The 23,251-nt window shown below is 44.3% G+C and overlaps 1 protein-coding gene across 2 annotated transcripts in view; it reads left to right on the forward strand.

The window, feature by feature from the left end:
* The window catches only part of ZNF654 (zinc finger protein 654), a 39,752-nt gene that overhangs the window by 11,225 nt on the left and 5,276 nt on the right, over positions 1 to 23,251 (forward strand). The window contains exons 6-9 of one of the 2 annotated variants that reach the window (XM_077294085.1): positions 406 to 545; positions 1,496 to 1,637; positions 8,731 to 10,311; positions 10,351 to 11,251. In XM_077294085.1, coding sequence (XP_077150200.1) covers positions 406 to 545; positions 1,496 to 1,637; positions 8,731 to 10,311; positions 10,351 to 11,251 — 2,764 coding nt within the window. Of the gene's footprint in view, positions 1 to 405; positions 546 to 1,495; positions 1,638 to 8,730; positions 11,252 to 23,251 lie in introns of both variants that reach the window. The other variant, XM_077294084.1, reaches the window with a different exon arrangement.

Below are 23,251 nucleotides of genomic sequence, written 5' to 3' on the forward strand. Positions count from 1 at the left end.
ATGTCCATCTTGAACTGTCCTCCCACCTCTATAGCCTGCAGTGATCCTCAACCTACTGAACTGCCACAAAACCAGCTCTACCCTCTCCTAGTTTATCCTCACCCATCCCCTGCAGACTGTGAGCCCTCGCGGGCAGGGTCCTCTCTCCTTATGTACCTGTGTGCCTTGTTTTTTGCTCATGTTTAATGTATTTGTCTATATTTGCCCCGTATTCACATGTAAAGTGCCATGGAATAAATGGCGCTATAAAAATGTATAATAATAATATTCTGCTTTGTTAAATTCTGATCTGTTGTAATGTGTTAAGTTAGGAAAGATGCGGGTTTACAATGTAATACAATTCTATATCTAGGAAAGATAATTCACCTATCTGATTATTTCTAACCTGCGTTTCTACTTTTCCAGCACGTACTAAGAATAGATTGCAGCGACGGAGTTCAAATTATCTGCAATATTGAAAAGGAAGGTAAAACGGCGTTGGCATTACAGCTGAGCGAAGCTTTCCTTATCACACAGCTGCAAACTGGGAAAATGTACTGTCTTTGGTAAGTGTCCAAAAAGAAGCCAGGAATGGGGAACACTACTTCCTCTTCAGCCTCTAAACCTCTGCAGATCTCAGCCATTTCCGGAGATCTTGTGATCGCGGAGTTGCACTGCTCAAATCCATTGTAAAAATGCCTGTGACAAATCCGCGTGGGCCTTGTGCATTCACGCACATCACTGTAATGGATGCTTATATCACGTCTTGGTGCAGGCACAGGAGAATATCCCCTCTATGAGCTTATATTAAAGCCGTAGTAGGGGGAGATGCTGGCTCTTCAGTCACCCGCAGCTCAGCATGAACTTTTTACAGGAGCTGTAAGATAGCCAAGACAGTCATTCAGCAGGTTCCTGACTAGAAATGCAAAACATTGCATGGTTTCATCTCCCAAAGCCAATGGGCACCCACGCGAATGTCCCACCCAGGAGCGATCAGAGCCAGCTCCTGTAGCTGCTGTTAGATGCAGCCGCCACCTGCCTTTTGCAGAGCAGGCTGTGCTCCTGAGCTCGGTTCATAAACCTGTCACAATAGCATGTTATGGAGTAAGAAATGATTAAAGGATTGAGGGCTTTTTAGATATATTCCTCAGCACATTGGATATACCTCTAGGGCGTCTTCACATGCATGGAATATACTGCTTTTTTTTTTCCTATGATTCTCATCCATGTGCTTCAGAAAAAATCCACTGTGCAACTTTGCTTGTGGTACAGTCCACACGTTGGTGTATGCTGAAGATTTCACTGTGGATTTCACCTTTTGCAATGGATGTCGTGAAATCTGCAGCAAATTCTGTAAACAGCACAATTTGAGGTTTGTTTTGGCCGCTGCAGGCTTTCCATTACCGAGAATTTGCAATGTCCCATTCTTGATTCTTAGATGACCTGTCCCATTATGTATCCACATTCTGTACTTTACTAGCTATATATTTAGCTAATCTGTGTTCTTGTTTTGCAGGGATTTAATTTTTATTTGGAGTAAACTTCACTTGAAGGTAAACCCATCCAAGCAAGTATTTGTGGAGCAATGCTACAACATGCTGAGGATTGCCACCAATGTGAAGGCCATATTCCCCTTCATGAAAGCCATCAGAGAGGAGGTGAGTGTGTGTCAGGATGAATGGCCTGTATGTTAGATGTGTGCAGAAAGGAAAGCTCCATCAGTGCATGTCACACAGGACCAGGCCATTACCACCCCACAATGACAACGCCTTTTGTTTTTGAGGGGAGTTGCATCAAAGACAATTTACTGATTAAAAAATAAATAAAAAGGGTACATTCCTTTTAATTTTTTAATATAAGAAAGCTTAAAACCCTGCAGTGCAATAAAAAAAGGTTTAGTGGTGCACAAGATAAGCTGAGGCCCGAGCAAGGGGAACCAGGTACTATTACAATAGTGAAAGTTATAGTAGCAGATTTGGTGTTAAAGGGAACCTGACAGCTGGTACATCCTGCCTGATCCACGGATAGAAGGTATCGACACTGGTTGCAGGATTTTCAGAGAAAAGCCTAGTTTAATAGGTGCTGGAGACTAGTCGGACAGGCGGATCCCCACTCACTTCCTTCCATGTTTGCCCCACAGAGGCATCAGTCCAGGGCAGCAAGCGGGAAGAAGCCTCCGGGGATCCTCCTGTCCGACTAGTGTACAGCACAGAGCAGTCTCTGTTTTTCTCTGACATGTAACAGCGTTTCAGAGTCAAGTATTCCTGGCTGAGATCGTACAGCCAGCGCCTGATACATATTGACTGCCTGTGGATCAGGCAACATGTACCACCTGTCAGGTTCCCTTTTAAAAGGATTGTCCAAAACTAAGTGAATTCCATACTGTGTGTCTAACTAATAATCTATCCACTTTTCTAATGTATATCAATTACAAAACTCTCTACCGTTCCCTCTATTACTTCTTGTCTACTGAGGATTCGTTTGAATCTCGCAGCATGCTTTACAGTCATCAGGATGCTGGGGCTGCTGTCACTCCCCGCAGCTTCTCTGATGCTGCTTTAATTTCAGTCCAGACTGCTTTTGGCCCCGTCACCTTGTTCACTGACACGACATGTGACGGAAGATGTGGTAAGTAACCGCAGCGCTGCCCCAATGACGCTTCAGGTCAGACAAGGAAGCAGTGACTGCAGCCCCAGCTTACTGCTGACGGTCCTCATAATTCAATGTAGCCCAGATGCCCTGACCGTCTCTTTACTTTTTGATCAGGTCAGATGATGACTGGCTGCAGCGGTGATGCTCCCGCCTTTGCTTTGGTCAGTGTTTAGCAGCATTTGTTGCAAGATCGGTATTCAGTGACGTAGCTAGGGTCCGATGGGCCCCAGTTCAAGATTTGGAGGCCCCCCATCCTGCTATAATTATGTAATATCCTCCATCCTGGTATATGTAACCCCTGTCCTGGTATATACGGTATGTCCCTTATCCTGGGTCTCATCATGGTAATATGTCTCTTACCTGGGGCCTATGTTAGTTTATGCCCCCCGTTTACCGCTGTTTAACCTCTTCACGACCTTAGACATATCCATACGTCCTGGTTGGGAAGGACTTCCCGATCGTGGACGTCTAGATAACGCCCTGTTGAGTTTGCAGACACAGGTTCTGTACATGTGCAATCGCAGCATTTGGAAGAGATGGAAGGGGCTCCCTCTCCCCAATGATCGGGTCGCCCCAAAACATCATTGCCAGGGCTTGATTGTTGAGGGCCTGAGGTAGTCATGATGGCATTCGGGTCAACAGGTTACAGCAAGCTTGTTAGACTAAGCTTGTGCCAGTGTAGCTCTGACAGTTATAATGCATTGTAGTGCTTTACACCAGCGCTCAGACTGCTAAAGGTGAACGTCCCATAAAGTAAAACAGTAAAAAAAAAAAAAAGTAAAAATATTATTAAAAAATCACAAAATAGTAATAAAAAAAAATTATACCCATAAATAAGTATTTTTATGTAAAAATAAATAAATGAATAAAAATGTACACATTTGGTATCGCCACTTCCGGAGTGACCTGACCTATAAAGCTGTCACTAGTTAATCCCTTAGTGAACACCGTAAGAAAAATGAATAAAAACGAGTCAAAAAAAGATGCTTTTTCATCATATCACCAAACAAAAATTGGAATAAAACGCAATTGAAAAGATGAATATAAAAATGGTATCGATGAGAACGTCATCTTGTTCAGCAAAAAAACAAGCCGCCATACAGCTCAGCGGAAAAATAAGTTATAGCTCTCAGAATAAAGCAATGCAAAAAATTTTTTTTTTCTATAAAATAGTTTGTGTAAAAGCAGTAATCCCTAAAAAAAATATAGAAAAGGGGTATCTGTGTAATCGTACTGACCTAAAGAATAAAGATGCCTTATCAATTTTACCACACGCTGAACTACATAAAAAAAACAGCCAAAAAGACAATTCCTGAATTGGTTTTTTTTGTTCATGTTGCCTCCCAAAAATCAGAATACAAAACAGTCAAAAAAATGTTATGTGCCTGAAAATGGTACCAATAAAAACGTCTTCTCATCCCGCAAAAAAACAAGCCATGTCATGACTCTGGGGTAAAATATGGACAGATTATAGCTTTCAAAATATGGGGTTGCAAAAACTTGTTTTTGCAAAAAACAAAACAAAAAAAAACACGTCTTTTAATGTGTGATAGCAGCCAAATAGAAAAAAAGCATATAAATCTTGTATCGCTGTAATCACACCGACCTGAAAAATAAAGTAATCTAATAACTTATACCGCACGAGGAATTGCGTAAAAAATCAAACCAATTCTTCACCTGCTGTTGATTTGTTAATTCTGCCTCCCAAAGATTGCATTAAGGCTCAGCTCACATTTACTCTGCGCTGAGCGCTTACATCGGGGTTTCCATGTAAATCTCTGAAGTGCGTGATTCAGACTGAATCCAAATGACACCTTCCATTCTGTGCCTCAGTGTCCCTAAACCAGATAGCGTCCACATGTTTGGCATTTCTGTAGCAATGAGAGCCCGCCTAATTTACAGGTGCATGTCTCACTAAGCACAGGCTGGGCACTACAATGTACTGGGCACTACAATGTACTGGGCGCTACAATTGAAAGAAATGTGCAAAGCGCAATAGGGCCTTACCCAGGTATGCCTGATAGAAGGATAGGGTTGATATGGTCACCTTGAGAGGTTGTGTGTGACACAACTACTATACAGCGTAACTGTCAGCTGCTTCAATATTCACAGGAATCCGTACATGAAAAACAGGAACAGTGGATTTCAAATGTGCTGCTGATTCTAAGATGGTTACCATATATACTCGAGTATAAGCCGACCCCCCTAATTTTGCAACAAAAAACTGGGAAAACTTATTGACTCCAGTATAAGCCTAGGGTGGAAAATGCAGCAGCTACCGGTAAATGTCAAAAATAAAAAGATACCAATAAAAGTAAAATTAATTGAGACATTAGTAGGTTAAGTGTTTTTGAATATCCATATTGAATCAATCAGGAGCCACATATAATGTTCCATGCAGTTCTTTATGGCCCCATAAGATGCCCTATATAATGCTCCATGCAGTTATGGCCCCATATAATGCTCCATGCAGTTATGGCCCCATATAATGCTCCATGCAGTTATGGCCCCATATAATGCTCCATGCAGTTATGGCCCCATATAATGCTCCATGCAGTTATGGCCCCATATAATGCTCCATGCAGTTATGGCCCCATATAATGCTCCATGCAGTTATGGCCCCATATAATGCTCCATGCAGTTATGGCCCCATATAATGCTCCATGCAGTTATGGCCCCATATAATGCTCCATGCAGTTATGGCCCCATATAATGCTCCATGCAGTTATGGCCCCATATAATGCTCCATGCAGTTATGGCCCCATATAATGCTCCATGCAGTTATGGCCCCATATAATGCTCCATGCAGTTATGGCCCCATATAATGCTCCATGCAGTTATGGCCCCATATAATGCTCCATGCAGTTATGGCCCCATATAATGCTCCATGCAGCTATGGCCCCATATAATGCTCCATGCAGCTATGGCCCCATATAATGCTCCATGCAGCTATGGCCCCATATAATGCTCCATGCAGCATTGTGCCTCATGTAATGCTGCTGCTGCACTAAAAAAAAAAAAAGACATACCTCGCGTCGCTGCCCGCTGCTCCTCAGCGTCCCGTCTCTCCGCACTGGCTGTTCAGGCAGAGGGCGGCGTGCTCACTAATACGTCACCGCGCCCTCTGACCTGAACAGTCACAGCAAGAGGACGGGAAGACGGAGCTTCGGTGGAACGAGGGAAGGTAAATATACTCACCTACTCCCGGCGCTCCTGACGCGGTCCCTGCATGTCCCACGGTGTACGGCGCTGCAGCTTCTTCCTGTAGTGAGCGGTCACATGGTACCGCTCATTACAGTAATGAATATGCGGCTCCACCCCTATGGGCGTGGAGTCCATATTCATAACTTTAATGAGCGGTACCACGTGACCGCTGAAGAGGGGAAGAAGCTGCCGCGCCGAACACCGTGGGACATGCAGGGACCGCGTCAGGAGGGCCGGGAGTAGGTGAGTATTTGACAGGCGTCGCTCCCCCTCACCCGCCGACCCCCCCCCCCCGCCTTCCATGACTCGAGTATAAGCCGAGAGGGGGGCACTTTCAGTCCATTTTTTTTGGCTGAAAATCCCAGCTTATACTCAAGTATATACGGTAATTGAAAGTGGTTTATTGTCGGTGCATTTCAAAGTCATTAATGACCTCTTCCTCAGGACAACCACTAACCATCTTGTCTTGGGGTCTTGGAATCAGCAGCGCATTTGAAATACTGTATCTGCTTTTTTTTTCTGGGCAATACAATGGCGTATTTGCAATTTTCACTCAGCAACATCTACTACTGCTTTGTAAAATGTCAAATCATCACTACACCTGTAGATACGGTAAATTCTCGGAGGGGTATAATTTCTAACATGGGGTCACTTGAGGGGGTGATTCTGCTCTTATAGCACTTAGCGGCTCTTTATATGGAGTTTACAGACTATTCTAGGAAAATTTGTTTTCCAGGAGGGAAATAACACTCTTTCCCTCCCTAGTCTCGCCGCGGGGCTAACAGTGCTGTACAGGCACATATGGGGTATTTCTACATTCAGCAGAAATTGTGGGACAAATTTTGGTTTCATTTTTACTCATTTCCCAGTGTGAAAATATAAAATCTGGGGCTAAAACATTTTTATGGTAAAAATGTAGTTATTTCTCCTTCGCCTCATTGGGAGACACAGACCGTGGGTGTATGCTGCTGCCACTAGGAGGCTGACACTAAGTGATATTTTCTTCACTGCACAATGGCATAAAATTCTGTGACACACTCATGGTGTCAATATGATCACTGCACCCCTGGATGAATTCATTGAGAGGTGTAGTTTGTAAAATGGGGTCTCTTATGTAGGGGGGTTCTGCTGTGCTGGCACATTAGGGGCTCTCCCATTGTCATGATACCTGCAAACCATAACTAAATTCTACACTATAATATGTCACTCCTTCCCTTCTGAGCTTTGCACTGTGCCTGAAAAAATAGCTCCTGATAGGATATTGGTGCAATCAGGAGAAATTGCACAACAAACTTATGTGGTCCATTTTTTCCTATTAGCCCTTATAAAAATTTGAAGCTAAAAAAAACATTTTGGCTCTAAAAATTTAATTATTCTTTCTTCACCACCCATTGATTTAAAACTCTGAAGCACATGTGGTGTCAACATGCTCACCGTACCCCTAGATGAATTCATAGGGACGTTTAATTTGTAAAATTAGGTCACTTATGGGGGTGTTTCTGTTGTTCTGGCACCTCAGGGGGGCTCTGCCAATGTGACATGGCACTCTCAAACCATTCCAGCCAAACATGAGCTCCAATATGGTTCTCCTCATCTTCCGAGCACTGTTGTGTGCACAAACAGTAGTTTTCCCCCACATATGGGGTATCGAGAAATTGCACAACAAATTTTGGGGTCAATTTTCTCCTGTTACCCTTGTGAAATAAAAAAAATTGAGGCTAAAGTAAAATTTTGGTGAAAAAAAAAAGAAGTTAAATGTTAATTTTTTCCTTCCACATTGCTTTAATTTCTATGAAGCACCTGAAGAGTTAATAAACTGCTTGAACTTAGTTTTGAGGACTTTCACAGGTGCTATTTTTAGAATGGTGTCTCTTTTGGGTATTTTCTGTCATATAGGCCCCCCTAAAGCTACTTAACCCTTAAAACTTCCTAGCAAAAAATATTTTTTTAAAAAAATGATGCAGATGTAAAGTAGATATGTGGGAAATGTTATTTATTAACTATTTTGCGTGACATAACTCAGGTTTACGGGCATAAGAATTAAGAGTTTGAAAATTGCAAAACTTCCCAAATTTTTGCCAAATGTCCAATATTTTCACAAACAAATGCAAGTCATATCGGACATATTTTACCACGATCATGAAGCACACTATGGGAGATGGTGGGTTTTTTTTGTTTTTTTTTTCATAACAATCACTGGGATCCGTTGAAGGTTTCCAGAGTTATTACCTCATAAATTGACACAGGTCAGAACTGTAAAATTTGGCCCGGTCATGAAGGTGGAAACAGGCTGGGGGGAAGGGGTTAATGCATAGAAAAAAAACAAGCCGCCATGCTCACCTTTTTTCCTGCTCCTCCGCTGCACGGTGTCCTCTTCTGAAGCCGACGCTGACTTCAGTGTGCAATTGACAGGAGCACATGATGTCATTGCCACGCACCCTCAGTCACGTGCATGCCGACGACAGCTGCTGGCTCTGATTGGCCGACGGTGTGTATTGCTGCGCACATACTTGACAAGTCTGTGCGGCGCAATACACTTCAACTGGATGTTTGTCCTCGAACGCACATCCAGTTGAAACTTCAGCTGGCGTCGGCTCACCTTTATGTGCTTTGTCGTGACTTCTGCGATCACGGTCATTACACCTTTGCCAGCATGGACAGACATGTGACTGCTAGTGATCATCTGGACTGAACAGAAGGTATAGAGACCAGCAGGGGATGTGGGCAGCATTGGAGTTGGCGCAGTGTTAGGGCAATTATTACTTTTATTACTCTACAGCGTTCTGGGAATGTTATTTTTCTTTGTGATTGTACAACTTCTTTAATATTTATGTCTGTGCCTGAGGATCGTCCACCTGTACATGTCTGACCCCTCTCCTTTTTTTCTTTTTGCAGATTGCTGAAGGTTCGGTGCAGCTGTCGGTTGAACTTTGCGGCTGTGCGTTACAGTTGGATCTTAAGGATGACTCCGGGACAAAATCTTTAATTTATAAGACCATAGCTTACCTTTTACCCACTGACTTGGAGATTTGCAGGGTCTGCGCACTGTCCGTTTTCTTCCTGGAGCGGACCGTAGAATCATATCGAGTTGTTGAGCGGTTGTATAGGAACTCTGATGAGGATTACAATGAGTATTCCAGCTACGTCGAGAATCGGGTACGCTTTGAACTACTTCCAATATTAAAAAGGGGATTATTATTTGATCCTGAATTTTGGAACTTCTCCATGATCCAAACAAACTGCTCTGCTCTGCTGGGAAAGGAAGCTGCTGTGCTGGCTTTATCCAATCCTGACCCGCCGGATAATGTTGTTGAACAACTAAGCTTGCCTGTGGAAGGCGCTGTAACACCATTACACAATGGAGAACTGAAGCACAAGGAAAGCAGTATCCGGCTACGAGTCACATCGGAGCTCAAGAAAAACCATATAATGCTCATCCCCTCGAAGATGGACACCGTCACACCCAGGCATCTTTGTGCCTTGTGCAATAGACAATTTTTGGGCGGTCACATACTCCGACATGCACAGACTCATCATAAAAGAGGATGGTTTTCATGCGTTATGTGTGTCCGCAAGTTCAGAAGTAAAGTTTCCATGCTCAGGCATCTAAAACATCATCTAAAGAAATTGCAACGGCGTCCTACAGAAAATTCTCTACACCCTTCATCAGATTCTTTGCAAACATATTCTAATGAGGTGAATTGTTCAGAGGAGTCTTTTTCATCCTCGGAGACTGGAAATTCTAACCATGACTTGCTGGTGAATGAGCCAGCCATTCCTGGGGAAAACCACACGGTCGACCGTACCGAAGGAAATGTCAAGTACTCCACGGCTACACAGACTTCATTCTCGACAGACGTCAGTAATTCGGATGACACTGGTGCATTAGGTGACGTAGAAGACGGTGCCAGCAGCGAACTGAGTCACTACATTAAATTAAACGGCTCTTCATTTCGCAGAGAAGACCCCGTTGTCCATCGCGAGGTTGATTATTCATGCCCTGCTCAGGGCTGTCACAGAGTGTTCCACAAGGTAAGGGCCTTGAATAAGCATGCCAGAAACGCGCATCCGTTTGACGCCAAGGTACAGGAGCACATCATGACATGGAACAAAGGAAAGTGCCGCTACTGCCAGAGAAAGTTTGTTAATTGCACACATTTCCTCGACCATATGAAGATGCACTACTATCCCAACGTCTACTTCTGCCAGCAGTTACATTGCAATAAGCGATACAAGTTCTCGCCACAACTTGCTGAACATCTGCAAAGCCACAAGACCTTCGAAGCTCAGTGCGGTTTTAAGAACTGTCTCAAGGTTTTCAATGAACGTTCTTCCCTGTACGTACACGAAGCTCAGCACTATGAACAACATCCATTAGACAGTAACACTTCTTTACAGAAGTCTGTAGAAAGTGTCCCGGTTTCTTTACAAATCGAGGAATCTGTAGAAACTGCTCCGGTTTCTTTACAAGTCGAGGCGTCTGTAGAAACTGTCCCTGTTTCTTTACAAATCGAGGCGTCTGTAGAAACTGTCCCTGTTTCTTTACAAATCGAGGCGTCTGTAGAAACTGTCCCTGTTTCTTTACAAATCGAGGCGTCTGTAGAAACTGTCCCTGTTTCTTTACAAATCGAGGCGTCTGTAGAAACTGTCCCTGTTTCTTTACAAATCGAGAAGTCTTCACACAATGTGGATTCTGTAGAAACCGTTCCTGCTCTGCACAAGGGTGGTAGATATCTAGACCGCCAACTGGTCAGATCTTTCAAAAAAATGCGAGCTTCCCGGAAAGAGGAAACTCTAGACCTTCCCATTCCCATTTGGAAGTCAAAAAAGGATATAGCAGAACCAAAGACCTATAAACAAGCAGAGAAGAAAATGAATGGTGGTGTGCTTTCACCTGACCAGGCCATACAGGCAAGCTTCCCCTTTAGTCCAGGTCCAATTCATGAAGCCCTCCAGGCTGCTGAGGAGGAGCAAAGCCTCAAAGGACACAGTGCTCTGGCGCCGAGCATTGTGGTGCAAACATTGGCAACTGTAGATGATACCGAAACGGATAAAAGAAAGCCACCCGGCTCCAACACCGTACAGGAGACTCCACCAATAAAAGCTGCTGAAAAGGCACAGACTCTTGCTAAACCAAATGTGACCGATTTCTTCACTACGTATGGCTCTGTGGCAGTGCCGTCTTTTCGGAGGATGCTGCCGTCCAGCTATCTAGCAGAACAGTACACAAGTATGCCAAAACGCTGGAAAAATGACCAGGGACACACTTCTCAAGACCATGCAGTAGCTAAAACTCCAGTGGAGAAATTTAGATGTGGGAAGTGCCTAACGAATTATTGTAGCAAAGAAGCACTTGAGAAGCATCTAGCACAAAAGAAGTGTCAGCTGTACTTCGGTTTTGACTCAGATGATGAAAGTAAGTAATAGAGCAAAATGTAAATGCATGGAAAAATAAAAACAAATTTTGAAATACCATTTTTTTAATTGTTCTTTAGCATCCTAAATATAGAGTGCTCCTGCTCCAAGTCATGACTGCTTTCTCAGCTATCCTTACTCTTCTCTGTTAGGCCTAAGGATTTAAGTGTACGTCTTGTATTCCTGACTTTTCACGAATAGAATAAATACCAATTATACTACTATTGGGTTTTTTCCACACTTCGTGTCCCCCCCTAAAAATCAGACATTAGCGCTTTGATCCAAGTCATGGATCAAAATAGTTTATATACCGTATTTTTCGGACCATAAGACTCACTTATTTTCTTCAAAATTTGGGAGGAAAGTGTGGGTGCATCTTATGGTCCGAATGTACCTTGGGGAGGGGCCAGCGGCTGAGTGGGATCACACTCACACCAGGCAAGAAAATGTCGCAGCTGCAGGAATCAAGCGCTGGGGAAACCACGTGGTGCCGATGCGTGAAGAAATATTAGCCGCATTCCCGCCCACCTGTCATCACCGAGCAGTGGGCGGGGAGCAGTAAATGAATATTCCTTCACTTAAACAGCGGACACACATGGTTTCCCCAGCGCCTGATTCCTGCAGCGCCTGGGGAGATCGTGTGTCCGATGGTGAAAGAGGCAGCAGGAGCAGGGTGCCACAAGAGGGAGGGATGCCGCATACCTGACTGCACGGCCCCGGCTGTTCTAATGCTGAGTGCTCCCGTATAGGACCTGTGTGAGGTCATGAAGAGGGCGGGCTGGAGCATCACATGACAGCACAGAGCTCTCCCTCTTCATGATGTCATCACAGGTCCTGCAGACACCGCACTAGAAACAATGCAGCTTCCTCTTACATGACCTGTGGTGAGGTAATAAGAGGGAGGGCTCTGTGCGGTCATGTGATGCTCCAGCCCTTCTTTTACTTCAACACAGGTCCTGTCAGCTGTAGAGGGAGACTTTAGGTTTGCTAGCCTGGCTGGCTGCAGGACTGCACTGAGCACAGCCTGTACAAGTAAGAATTAATTAAAAGTTTAGTAATAACACATAAAAATGCACTCTGTCACTCAGGTGGTGAACTATAACTCCCAGCACCCAGCATGCATAGGATCTGCAGGACATGCTGGACATTAGTGGACCATGGGATCTTAAAGCGGCACTCCAGTGTTATTTAACCCCTTTCTGACATTAGACGTACTATCCCGTCGAGGTGGAGTGGGGACCGTATGACCACCGATGGGATAGTACGTCATATGCTATCGGCCGCGCTCACGGGAGGAGCGTGGCCGGGTGTCAGCTGACTGTCGCAGCTGACATCCGGCAATATGTGCCAGGAGCGGTCACGGACCGCCCCCGGCACATCAAACATGATCGCAGTGTTCCGGCGGTATAGGGAAGCATCGCGCAGGGAGGGGGCTCCCTGCGTGCTTCCCTGAGACCCCTGGAGCAACGTGATCACATCGCGTTGCTCCAGGGGTCTTAGGGAAGCACGCAGGGAGCCCCCTCCCTGCGCGATGTGATCGCGTTGCTCCGAGGGTCTCTTACCTCCTCCCTGCAGCAGGCCCGGATCAAAAATGGCCGCTGCATCCGGGTCCTGCAGGGAGGTGGCTTCACAGTGCATTGCTGATGTGACACCGTGCACAGCAAAGTGTCAGATCAGCGATCTTACACTATAACATGATGTCCCCCCCTGGGGCAATGTTATAGTGTAAAAAAAAAATATATATATATATATTCACATGTGTGTAAAAAAAAAAAAAAAAAATTCCCCCACAAAAAATATATATATTGTTCTTATAAATACATTTATCTAAATAAAAAAACAATAAAAGTACACACATTTAGTATCGCCGCGTCCGTAACGACCCGAACTATAAAACTGTCCAACTAGTTAACCCCTTCAGTGAACACCATAAAAAAAACCCTTTATCATACTGCCAAACAAAAAGTGGAATAACACGCAATCAAAAAGACGGATATAAATAACCATAGTACCGCTGAAAACGTCATCTTGTCCCGCAAAAAACGAGCCGCCATACAGCATCATGAGCGAAAAAATAAAGTTATAGTCCTCAGAATAAAGCGATGCAAAAAATAATTATTTTTTCTATAAAATAGTTTTTATCGTATAAAAGCGCCAAAACATAAAAAAATTACATAAATGAGGTATCGCTGTAATTGTACTGACCCGAAGAATAAAACTGCTTTATCAATTTTACCAAACGCGGAACGGTATAAACGCCTCCCCCAAAAGAAATTCATGAATAGCTGGTTTTTGGTCATTCTGCCTCACAAAAATCGGAATAAAAAGCGATCAAAAAATGTCACGTGCCCGAAAATGTTACCAATAAAAATGTCAACTCGTCCCGCAATAACAAGACCTCACATGACTCTGTGGACCAAAATATGGAAAAATTATAGCTCTCAAAATGTGGTAACGCAAAAAATATTTTTTGCAATAAAAAGCGTCTTTTAGTGTGTAAAGGCTGCCAATCGATCATAAAAATCGAATAAAAAACCTGATATAAAAGTAAATCAAACCCCCCTTCATCACCCCCTTAGTTATGGAAAAATTAAAAAATTTAAAAAATGTATTTATTTCCATTTTCCCATTAGGGTTAGGGCTAGGGTTGGGGCTAGGGTTAAGGCTACAGTAAGGGTTGGGGCTAAAGTTAGGGTTTGGATTACATTTACGATTGGGAATAGGGTTGGGATTAGGGTTAGGGGTGTGGTTAGGGTTACCATTGGGATTAGGGTTAGGGATGTGTTTGGATTAGGGTTTCAGTTATAATTGGGGGGTTTCCACTGTTTAGGCACATCAGAGGCTCTCCAAACGCGACATGGCGTCCAATCTCAATTCCAGCCAATTCTGCATTGAAAAAGTAAAACAGTGCTCCTTTCCTTCAGAGCTCTCCCGTGCGCCCAAATAGGGGTTTACCCCAACATATGGGGTATCAGCGTACTCAGGACACATTGGACAACAACTTTTGGGGTCCAATTTCTCCTGTTACCCTTGGGAAAATACAAAACTGGGAGCTAAAAAATAATTTTTGTGGAAAAAAAAGATTTTTTATTTTCACGGCTCTGCGTTATAAACTGTAGTGAAACACTTGGGGGTTCAAAGTTCTCCCAACACATCTAGATAAGTTCCTTGGGGGGTCTAGTTTCCAATATGGGGTCACTTGTGGGGGGTTTCTACTGTTTAGGTACATTAGGACTCTGCAAACGCAATGTGACGCCTGCAGACCAATCCATCTAAGTCTGCATTCCAAATGACGTGCCTTCCCTTCCGAGCTCTGCCAACGCGCTCAAACGGTGGTTCCCCCCCACATATGGGGTATCAGCGTACTCTGGATAAATTGGACAACAACTTTTGGGGTCCAATTTCAACTGTTACCCTTGGAAAAATACAAAACTGGGGGCTAAAAAATAATTTTTGTGGGAAAAAAAATAATTTTTATTTTCACCGCTCTGCGTTATATACTGTAGTGAAACACTTGGGGGTTCAAAGCTCTCACAACACATCTAGATGAGTTCCTTAGGGGGTCTACTTTCCAAAATGGTGTCACTTGTGGGGGGTTTCAATGTTTAGGCACATCAGGGACTCTCCAAACGCAACATGGCGTCCGATCTCAATTCCTGTCAATTTTGCATTGAAAAGTCAAACTGCGCTCCTTCCCTTCCAAGCTCTGCCATGCGCCCAAACAGTGGTTTACCCCCACATATGGGGTATCGGTATACTCAGGACAAATTGTGCAACAACTTTTGGGGTCCATTTTCTCCTGTTACCCTTGGTAAAATAAAACAAATTGGAGCTGAAGTAAATTTTTTGTGAAAAAAAGTTAAATGTTCATTTTTATTTAAACATTCCAAAAATTCCTGTGAAGCACCAGAAGGGTTAATAAACTTCTTGAATGTGGTTTTGAGCACCTTGAGGAGTGCAGTTTTTAGAATGGTGTCACACTTGGGTATTTTGCATCATATAGACCCCTCAAAATGACTTCAAATGAGATGTGGTCCCTAAAAAAAAAAAAAAAATGGTGTTGTAAAAGTGAGAAATTGCTGGTCAAGTTTTAACCCTTAAAACTCCCTAACAAAAAAAAAATGTTTCCAAAATTGTGCTGATGTAAAGTAGACATGTGGGAAATGTTACTTATTAAGTATTTTGTGTGACATATTTCTGTGATTTAATTGCATTAAAATTAAAAGTTGGAAAACTGCGAAATTTTCAACATTTTCGCCAAATTTCCATTTTTTTCACAAATAAAAGCTGGTAATATCAAAGAAATTTTAGCACTATCATGAAGTACAATATGTCATGAGAAAACAGTGTCAGAATCACTGGGAACCGTTGAAGCGTTCCAGAGTTATAACCTCATAAAGGGACAGTGGTCAGAATTGTAAAAATTGGCCCAGTCATTAACCTGCAAACCACCCTTGGGGGTAAAGGGGTTAATATAAGCCCTGTGCCCCCATTCTTATACTCACCCTCCAGCGTCTTCATATAGTACTTTACAGACACCACACTGGTCCCGCAGCACCATCTTCTACCCGCAGCTTCCAACATAACATACTACTATATGTGGTGTTATATAATATAGTATGTTATTTGTTATTAAATATTTTACCACATTTTTTGCAACAAATATTTTGTTTCCCTATTTTCTACCTCTAAAACCTGGGTACGTCTTTATAGTCTGGTGCGTCTTATAGTCCGAAAAATACTGTAAGTCTAAGGGTCTGTAAAAAATCACACACAGCACATGGTTGTCATTCTTATGCCATTTTTAAAGCTATACGCAGCTAAAAGAAGTGATGTTGCCATTCTTCAGACTGCTTCTGCTTAGAAGCCACTCGCTGTTGTACACATAATTTAAAAAAAAAAAAAAAACACAGGTCGTACTAAAAGACACTTCAAGAAAAAAATGCATGTGTATATACAGCATGAATTGAAGTATAAAATAAAGGAGGCCCAGAAAGCCTTCAGAATTAAACTTGAAAAGAAACTGTCCCACAATAATACCAGGGACGTTTGGTCAGGAATGAAATTACTGACTGGGCTTCAGGTAAGGTCTGATCACGGGGGAGGAAATCTGGACAAGGCTAATGAGATGAACGAGTATTTCAATAGATTTAACAGTACATGTGTACTGCCAACTGGAAGTAGAGGGGAATTGGGTGCAAATTCTGCAACATCGATATTGGAGGAGGAGCAGACTAATTTTAGAGTATCCGAAAATGATGTGAGGAGGCAGTTTAAGTCACTTAACATTGGTAAAGCTGCTGGACCTGATGGACTCAGCTCACGTGTCCTTAAAGTTTGTGCAGACCAGCTGTGTACTGTCTTTACACTCCTATTTAATGGAAGTCTACAAACACAGAGGGTACCTGTGTTATGGAAAACTTCCTGTCTGGTGCCGGTACCCAAGACTTCTCCTGCAACCCTAAATGACTATCGTCCGATAGCCTTAACATCTCACGCTATGAAGGCCTTGGAAAGATTAGTGCTTGCTCACTTAAGACCAAGGGTCAATGCTTTTATCGATCCCCTTCAGTTTGCTTACCGACATAGATTGGGGGTGGATGATGCTATTCTTTCTCTGTTACATAGTGTACATTCATTTCTGGAGACTGACGGAACCATGGTGCGAGCGATGTTCTTTGATTTCTCGAGTGCATTTAATTCCCTGCAGCCACCTTTACTACACAAAAAGATGACTGATATGAAAGTGGAGGTGGGGATGAGAAATTGGATAACTGACTACCTATCAGATCGGCCACAGTTTGTACAGATGGGAGCAGTTGTGTCAAGCAGATTATTGAGCAGTGTAGGTGCCCCCCAGGGAACGGTGCTTGCACCCTTTCTATTCACACTGTATACATCAGACTTTCAGTATAAATCTGATCTTTGCCACCTTCAAAAATTTTCGGATGACTCCGTGGTTGTGGGATGTATTAGGGGAGATCGGGGGGATGAGGAATATAGAAGGGTGGTGTCGAATTTCGTGGATTGGTGCAATGGTAACTATCTACAACTAAATGTTAAGAAAACCAAGGAGTTGGTGGCCAACTATAGCAGGATTAAGTTGGAATGCTTACCGATCACTATTGCTGGTCAGGAGGTAGAGCAGGTGGAGAGTTATAAATATTTGGGGGTCCATTTGGATAGCAAACTGGACTGGAGATGCCACTCAGAGACTGTCTACAAGAAGGGGATGAGCAGACTGTATTTCCTAAGGAAACTGAGGTCTTTTAATGTGTGTAGCAAAATGTTAGAAATGTTCTACCAATCTGTAGTGGCAAGTGCCATCTTTTTTGCAATCATATGCTGGGGTAATAGTGTGCGGGCCTCTGATGCTAATAAGCTGAATAAGCTTATCAAAAAGGCAAGCTCTGCTGTCGGCTGCAATCTGGACTCTCTTGAGGAGGTAGTGGAGAGAAGAACTCTGAAAAAGTGTATGGCAATCATGAACAATAATGCACATCCACTATATGAGCTATTCATGAGACAGAAGAGCACCTTCAGTAACCGGCTAATACTTCTGAGGTGTAAGAAGGAAAAATTTAGGAAATCGTTTGTGCCAACTGCTATGGGATTGTACAACAATAACATTAGGGTTAAATCATAATGGGGATTGTCTACTTTATTTCTTCTACTTTTCAGTTCACCCGCTGTGTTTGTCCTATTCTAATGTATAATGTCCTTCTGTCAACAAACTGTCATGTCAATTATGTAATTCATTTTATGATTCTTATGATGTAAGTTGTGCTGCTGTGATACACTTTATTCATCCCGTGGGAAATTATGGTATCGTATCGTATCGTACTGTAGCATGGCTAAAGGGTGTGTAGTCAACGGGAGGAATGTGCCACATAAGTGCCTTGTTGCTGTAATGTAGCCCGGAGTATTTCTTTGTTGTATTTAACCATGTATATATATATATGTGTTTCAGGACCTGTGGTGATGTCAGACCACATGGCTAATCATGTGATGGGTTACTGGGTGTGGTTAGCTCTATATAAGACAGGCTAATGCTTAACACAGGATATACAGGTCCTTCTCAAAAAATTTGCATATAGTGTTAAATTTCATTATTTACCATAATGTAATGATTACAATTAAACTTTCATATATTATAGATTCATTATCCACCAACTGAAATTTGTCAGGTCTTTTATTGTTTAAATACTGATGATTTTGGCCTACAACTCCTGATAACCCAAAAAACCTGTCTCAATAAATTAGCATATCAAGAAAAGGTTCTCTAAACGACCTATTACCCTAATCTTCTGAATCAACTAATTAACTCTAAACACATGCAAAAGATACCTGAGGCTTTTAAAAACTCCCTGCCTGGTTCATTACTCAAAACCCCCATCATGGGTAAGACTAGCGACCTGACAGATGTCAAGAAGGCCATCATTGACACCCTCAAGCAAGAGGGTAAGACCCAGAAAGAAATTTCTCAACAAATAGGCTGTTCCCAGAGTGCTGTATCAAGGCACCTCAATGGTAAGTCTGTTGGAAGGAAACAATGTGGCAGAAAACGCTGTACAACGAGAAGAGGTGACCGGACCCTGAGGAAGATTGTGGAGAAGGACCGATTCCAGACCTTGGGGAACCTGAGGAAGCAGTGGACTGAGACTGGTGTGGAAACATCCAGAGCCACCGTGCACAGGCGTGTGCAGGAAATGGGCTACAGGTGCCGCATTCCCCAGGTAAAGCCACTTTTGAACCATAAACAGCGGCAGAAGCGCCTGACCTGGGCTACAGAGAAGCAGCACTGGACTGTTGCTAAGTGGTCCCAAGTACTTTTTTCTGATGAAAGCAAATTTTGCATGTCATTCGGAAATCAAGGTGCCAGAGTCTGGAGGAAGACTGGGGAGAAGGAAATGCCAAAATGCCTGAAGTCCAGTGTCAAGTACCCACAGTCAGTGATGGTGTGGGGTGCCATGTCAGCTGCTGGTGTTGGTCCACTGTGTTTCATCAAGGGCAGGGTCAATGCAGCTAGCTATCAGGAGATTTTGGAGCACTTCATGCTTCCATCGGCTGAAATGCTTTATGGAGATGAAGATTTCATTTTTCAGCACGACCTGGCACCTGCTCACAGTGCCAAAACCACTGGTAAATGGTTTACTGACCATGGTATTACTGTGCTCAATTGGCCTGCGAACTCTCCTGACCTGAACCCCATAGAGAATCTGTGGGATATTGTGAAGAGAAAGTTGAGAGACGCAAGACCCAACACTCTGGATGAGCTTAAGGCCGCTATTGAAGCATCCTGGGCCTCCATAACATCTCAGCAGCGTCACAGGCTGATTGCCTCCATGCCACGCCGCATTGAAGCAGTCATTTCTGCCAAAGGATTCCCGACCAAGTATTGAGTGCATAACTGAACATTATTATTTGATGTTTTTTTTGTTTGTTATTAAAAAACACTTTTATTTGATTGGACGGTTGAAATATGCTAATTTATTGAGACAGGTTTTTTGGGTTATCAGGAGTTGTAGGCCAAAATCATCAGTATTAAAACAATAAAAGACCTGACAAATTTCAGTTGGTGGATAATGAATCTATAATATATGAAAGTTTAATTGTAATCATTACATTATGGTAAATAATGAAATTTAACACTATATGCTAATTTTTTGAGAAGGACCTGTATGTGTGGAGGTGCTAGCCTCCAGGGTGTGTTAAGGCTCCAGGACTGAGCCTGAAGGAATGGACACTTGTTTTTTTTTCATTTGCCTGAGCTAAAGGCTATTTGTTTTCTGTTTATGCTAACTAATTTATGGAACAATAAACCTTTGAACTTTTGTTGGAACCTGCATCCTGAGTGTCAGCCGTCGCACCTGAGTGAGTGAAACCCCTACAATTGGTGGAGAATGCGGGCAGCGTTCCCAGCTGAGACGAAAAGTCTGTTATTGAATGTCCGGGGTCAAGTCTGTTGTAAGCCAGCCGGGGAAAATGGAGGAACTGCTGAAACACTTGGTCCAGTTGCAGTCACAGCAGCAAGAGACCAACAGGCAGTCGCAGTCACAGCAGCAAGAGGCTAACAGGCTGTTTATGCAGCAGTTGCAACAGAACCAGCAAGAGACCAACAAGCTGTTGATGCAGCAAATACAACAGAGCCAGCAGGAGCAACGGCAGAGCCAGCAGGAGCAACGGCAGCAGATGCAGCTTCTGGCAACCGCTATCCAGGGCAAGACGAGTGCCCCAACCCCAGGTCTGGCTGATGACACCCACGTCCGGAAGACGGTAAGACGCGCATTGCAGAAAATTACTCCCGGGGATGATGTCGAGGCCTTCCTGACGGTGTTTGAGAGGGTTGCTGAGAGGGAAAAACTTCCGCCAGAACAGTGGGCAGATGTATTGGTGCCTTACCTGACGGGGGAACCTCAGAAGGCATACTATGATTTGACCTTGCAGGATGCCAAGGAGTATGACAAATTGAAAGCTGAGGTTCTCGCACGTTTGGGGGTGACACTAACTGTTAGGGCACAGCGAGTTCACTGCTGGGCCTATCACCGGGACAAACCGCCTCGCTCCCAAATGTTTGACCTGTTGCACCTGGTCCAGAAATGGCTACAGCCAGAGTCCTCTACGCCTGCACAGATGGTAGAACGGGTGATGATGGATCGGTTTGTGCATTCCCTCCCGAGGTCCATACAGACTTGGGTTGCCCAGGGTGATCCCCAGAATGCTGACGAACTGATCGGACTGGTCGAGAGATACCAAGGGATGGAAGGCTCCTTTGGGAGGCAGCCCATGCCGTACTGGGGGTCCCAGAAAGGTGCTGAGTCCCAAAAAGGGGTGCCGCATCCAAGGTCACAAAGGGCGGGGGAGGTGGTGCCCAAGGTCCCTACGGGTGATATTATTTGCTGGAGGTGCCACGGGCCAGGACATATAGCTGCCCGTTGTTCCCAGACCACTGAGCAGATGGACTGCAGCATGGGACGCCGTTGTTCATACTATGCGTATCCAGCCTGCAGTGTCAACTCTCCGCCCAACGAGGGACCTCAAGCGTGTCCCGTAAAGGTGAACGGTCGAGCAGTCACGGCACTGTTAGACTCGGGGAGCCTAGTGACCCTGGTGAGGGCCACTTTTCCTCTCCACCTGCTCCCGGGAAAGAAGGTCGGAGTGCGGTGCATACATGGTGATGCAAAGGACTACCCTTTGGCCAGGGTGGACATTGAAACGGCATGTGGCACTGAGTCCCACATAGTCGGCGTCGTGCAGGACTTGTTGCACCCTATAATTATTGGCCGGGATTTCTGTTTGTTTTGGGATTTGTGGGGAAAAGGTTCTGAGCTCCCTAGCAAGAGTAGGGAACCAATGAACCCTGGAAGGGTGTCGCCACACCCGGAGTCAGACAGGTTTCCTTTTTGTGTTCTGGTTGGGGATGAGGAGGAAGTGTCCCCTGCATCTGACATTCTGGAGTTAGAGGTAACCGGTGAAAATTTTGGGCCTGCCCAACATAGGGACCCCACTCTGAGGGAAGCCTTTAATAATGTCAGTTATTGACGGGGTGGTACAGGAGCCGGGGGCAGACACAAGATTTCCCCATTTTCTGATGAGTGGGGAGTTGTTGTACCGGGTCACGAAAATAAGGGAGGAGTTGGTAGAGCAGTTGGTAGTGCCGGGTCCATATAGACGGAAGGTGTTGGACATGGCCCATTCAAACATCTTGGGTGGACACCTAGGGGTGGAAAAAACGCAGGAACGGGTTGTGCAGAGGTTCTATTGGCCTGGGTGTCACCGGGAAATAGTGAACTATTGCAGGTCCTGCCCTACATGTCAGCCAACTGCTCCCACTCCTCATTTCCGGAACCCCCTTGTGCCCCTGCCCATTATTGAGGTGCCGTTCGAGAGAATTGCCATGGACTTGGTCGGTCCCTTAGTTAAATCAGCCCAGGGCCATCAATATATATTAGTCATCCTGGACTATGCCACACGCTATCCTGAGGCAATTCCTCTGAGAAATTCTTCCTCGAAGAGTATAGCCCGCGAGTTGGTCCATGTCTTTTCCCGGACAGGTCTGCCGAATGAGATCCTGACTGACCAGGGGACACCTTTCAAGAGCAAAGTGATGAGGGAGTTATGCAAAGCCCTGAAAATCTCCCAGTTGAGGACCTCGGTGTACCATCCCCAGTCAGATGGCCTTGTTGAGAGATTTAACAAGACACTGAAGAGCATGCTGAGAAAAGCTATAGAGAAAGACGGTAGAGACTGGGATTGTCTCTTACCCTATCTGATGTTTTCCATTCGTGAAGTTCCACAAGCCTCCACAGGGTTCTCACCGTTTGAGCTTCTATATGGCCGACATCCGCGAGGACTCCTGGATATAGCCAAGGAAACCTGGGAAGCCGAAGTCACGCCCCACAGAAGCGTCATTGAGCATGTGGCCCTGATGTAGCAGAGGATTGCAAAGGTGATGCCTATTGTGAAAGAACACCTCCTCCAGGCACAAGAAGCTCAGGCCAGAGTCTACAACCGGTCTGCAAGAGTGAGGCAGTTCAATCCGGGAGACCGAGTTCTTGTGTTAGTTCCGACGGTGGAGAGCAAATTCTTGGCCAAATGGCAAGGGCCATATGAGGTTGTCGAGAAACTTGGTGAAGTAAATTATAAAATTCACCAACCAGGAAGACTGAAACCATTCCAAGTATACCATGTCAACCTCATCAAGCCGTGGCAAGATAGAGAGCCGACAGTAACTCCATCGTTGTTAAGCAACCCAGAAGGTGAGGTTGGAGCGGTTACTATAGCGGAGACGCTATCGAAGACCCAGAAACAGCAGTGTCGGGAGTTACTCCAGAAAAACAGGGACCTGTTTTCAGAGTTGCCAGGACACACGAAGGTCATAGAGCACGAGGTCCTAACAGAGCCACATGTGCGGGTGAACGTGAAGCCCTATCGTATTCGTGAGGCTCGTCGAGAAGTTATTTCCAAGGAAGTGGAGCGTATATTGAAGCTTGGAGTCATT

This window comes from Ranitomeya variabilis, chromosome 3 (genome assembly GCF_051348905.1).
Source record: "Ranitomeya variabilis isolate aRanVar5 chromosome 3, aRanVar5.hap1, whole genome shotgun sequence".
Lineage (NCBI taxonomy): Eukaryota > Metazoa > Chordata > Amphibia > Anura > Dendrobatidae > Ranitomeya > Ranitomeya variabilis.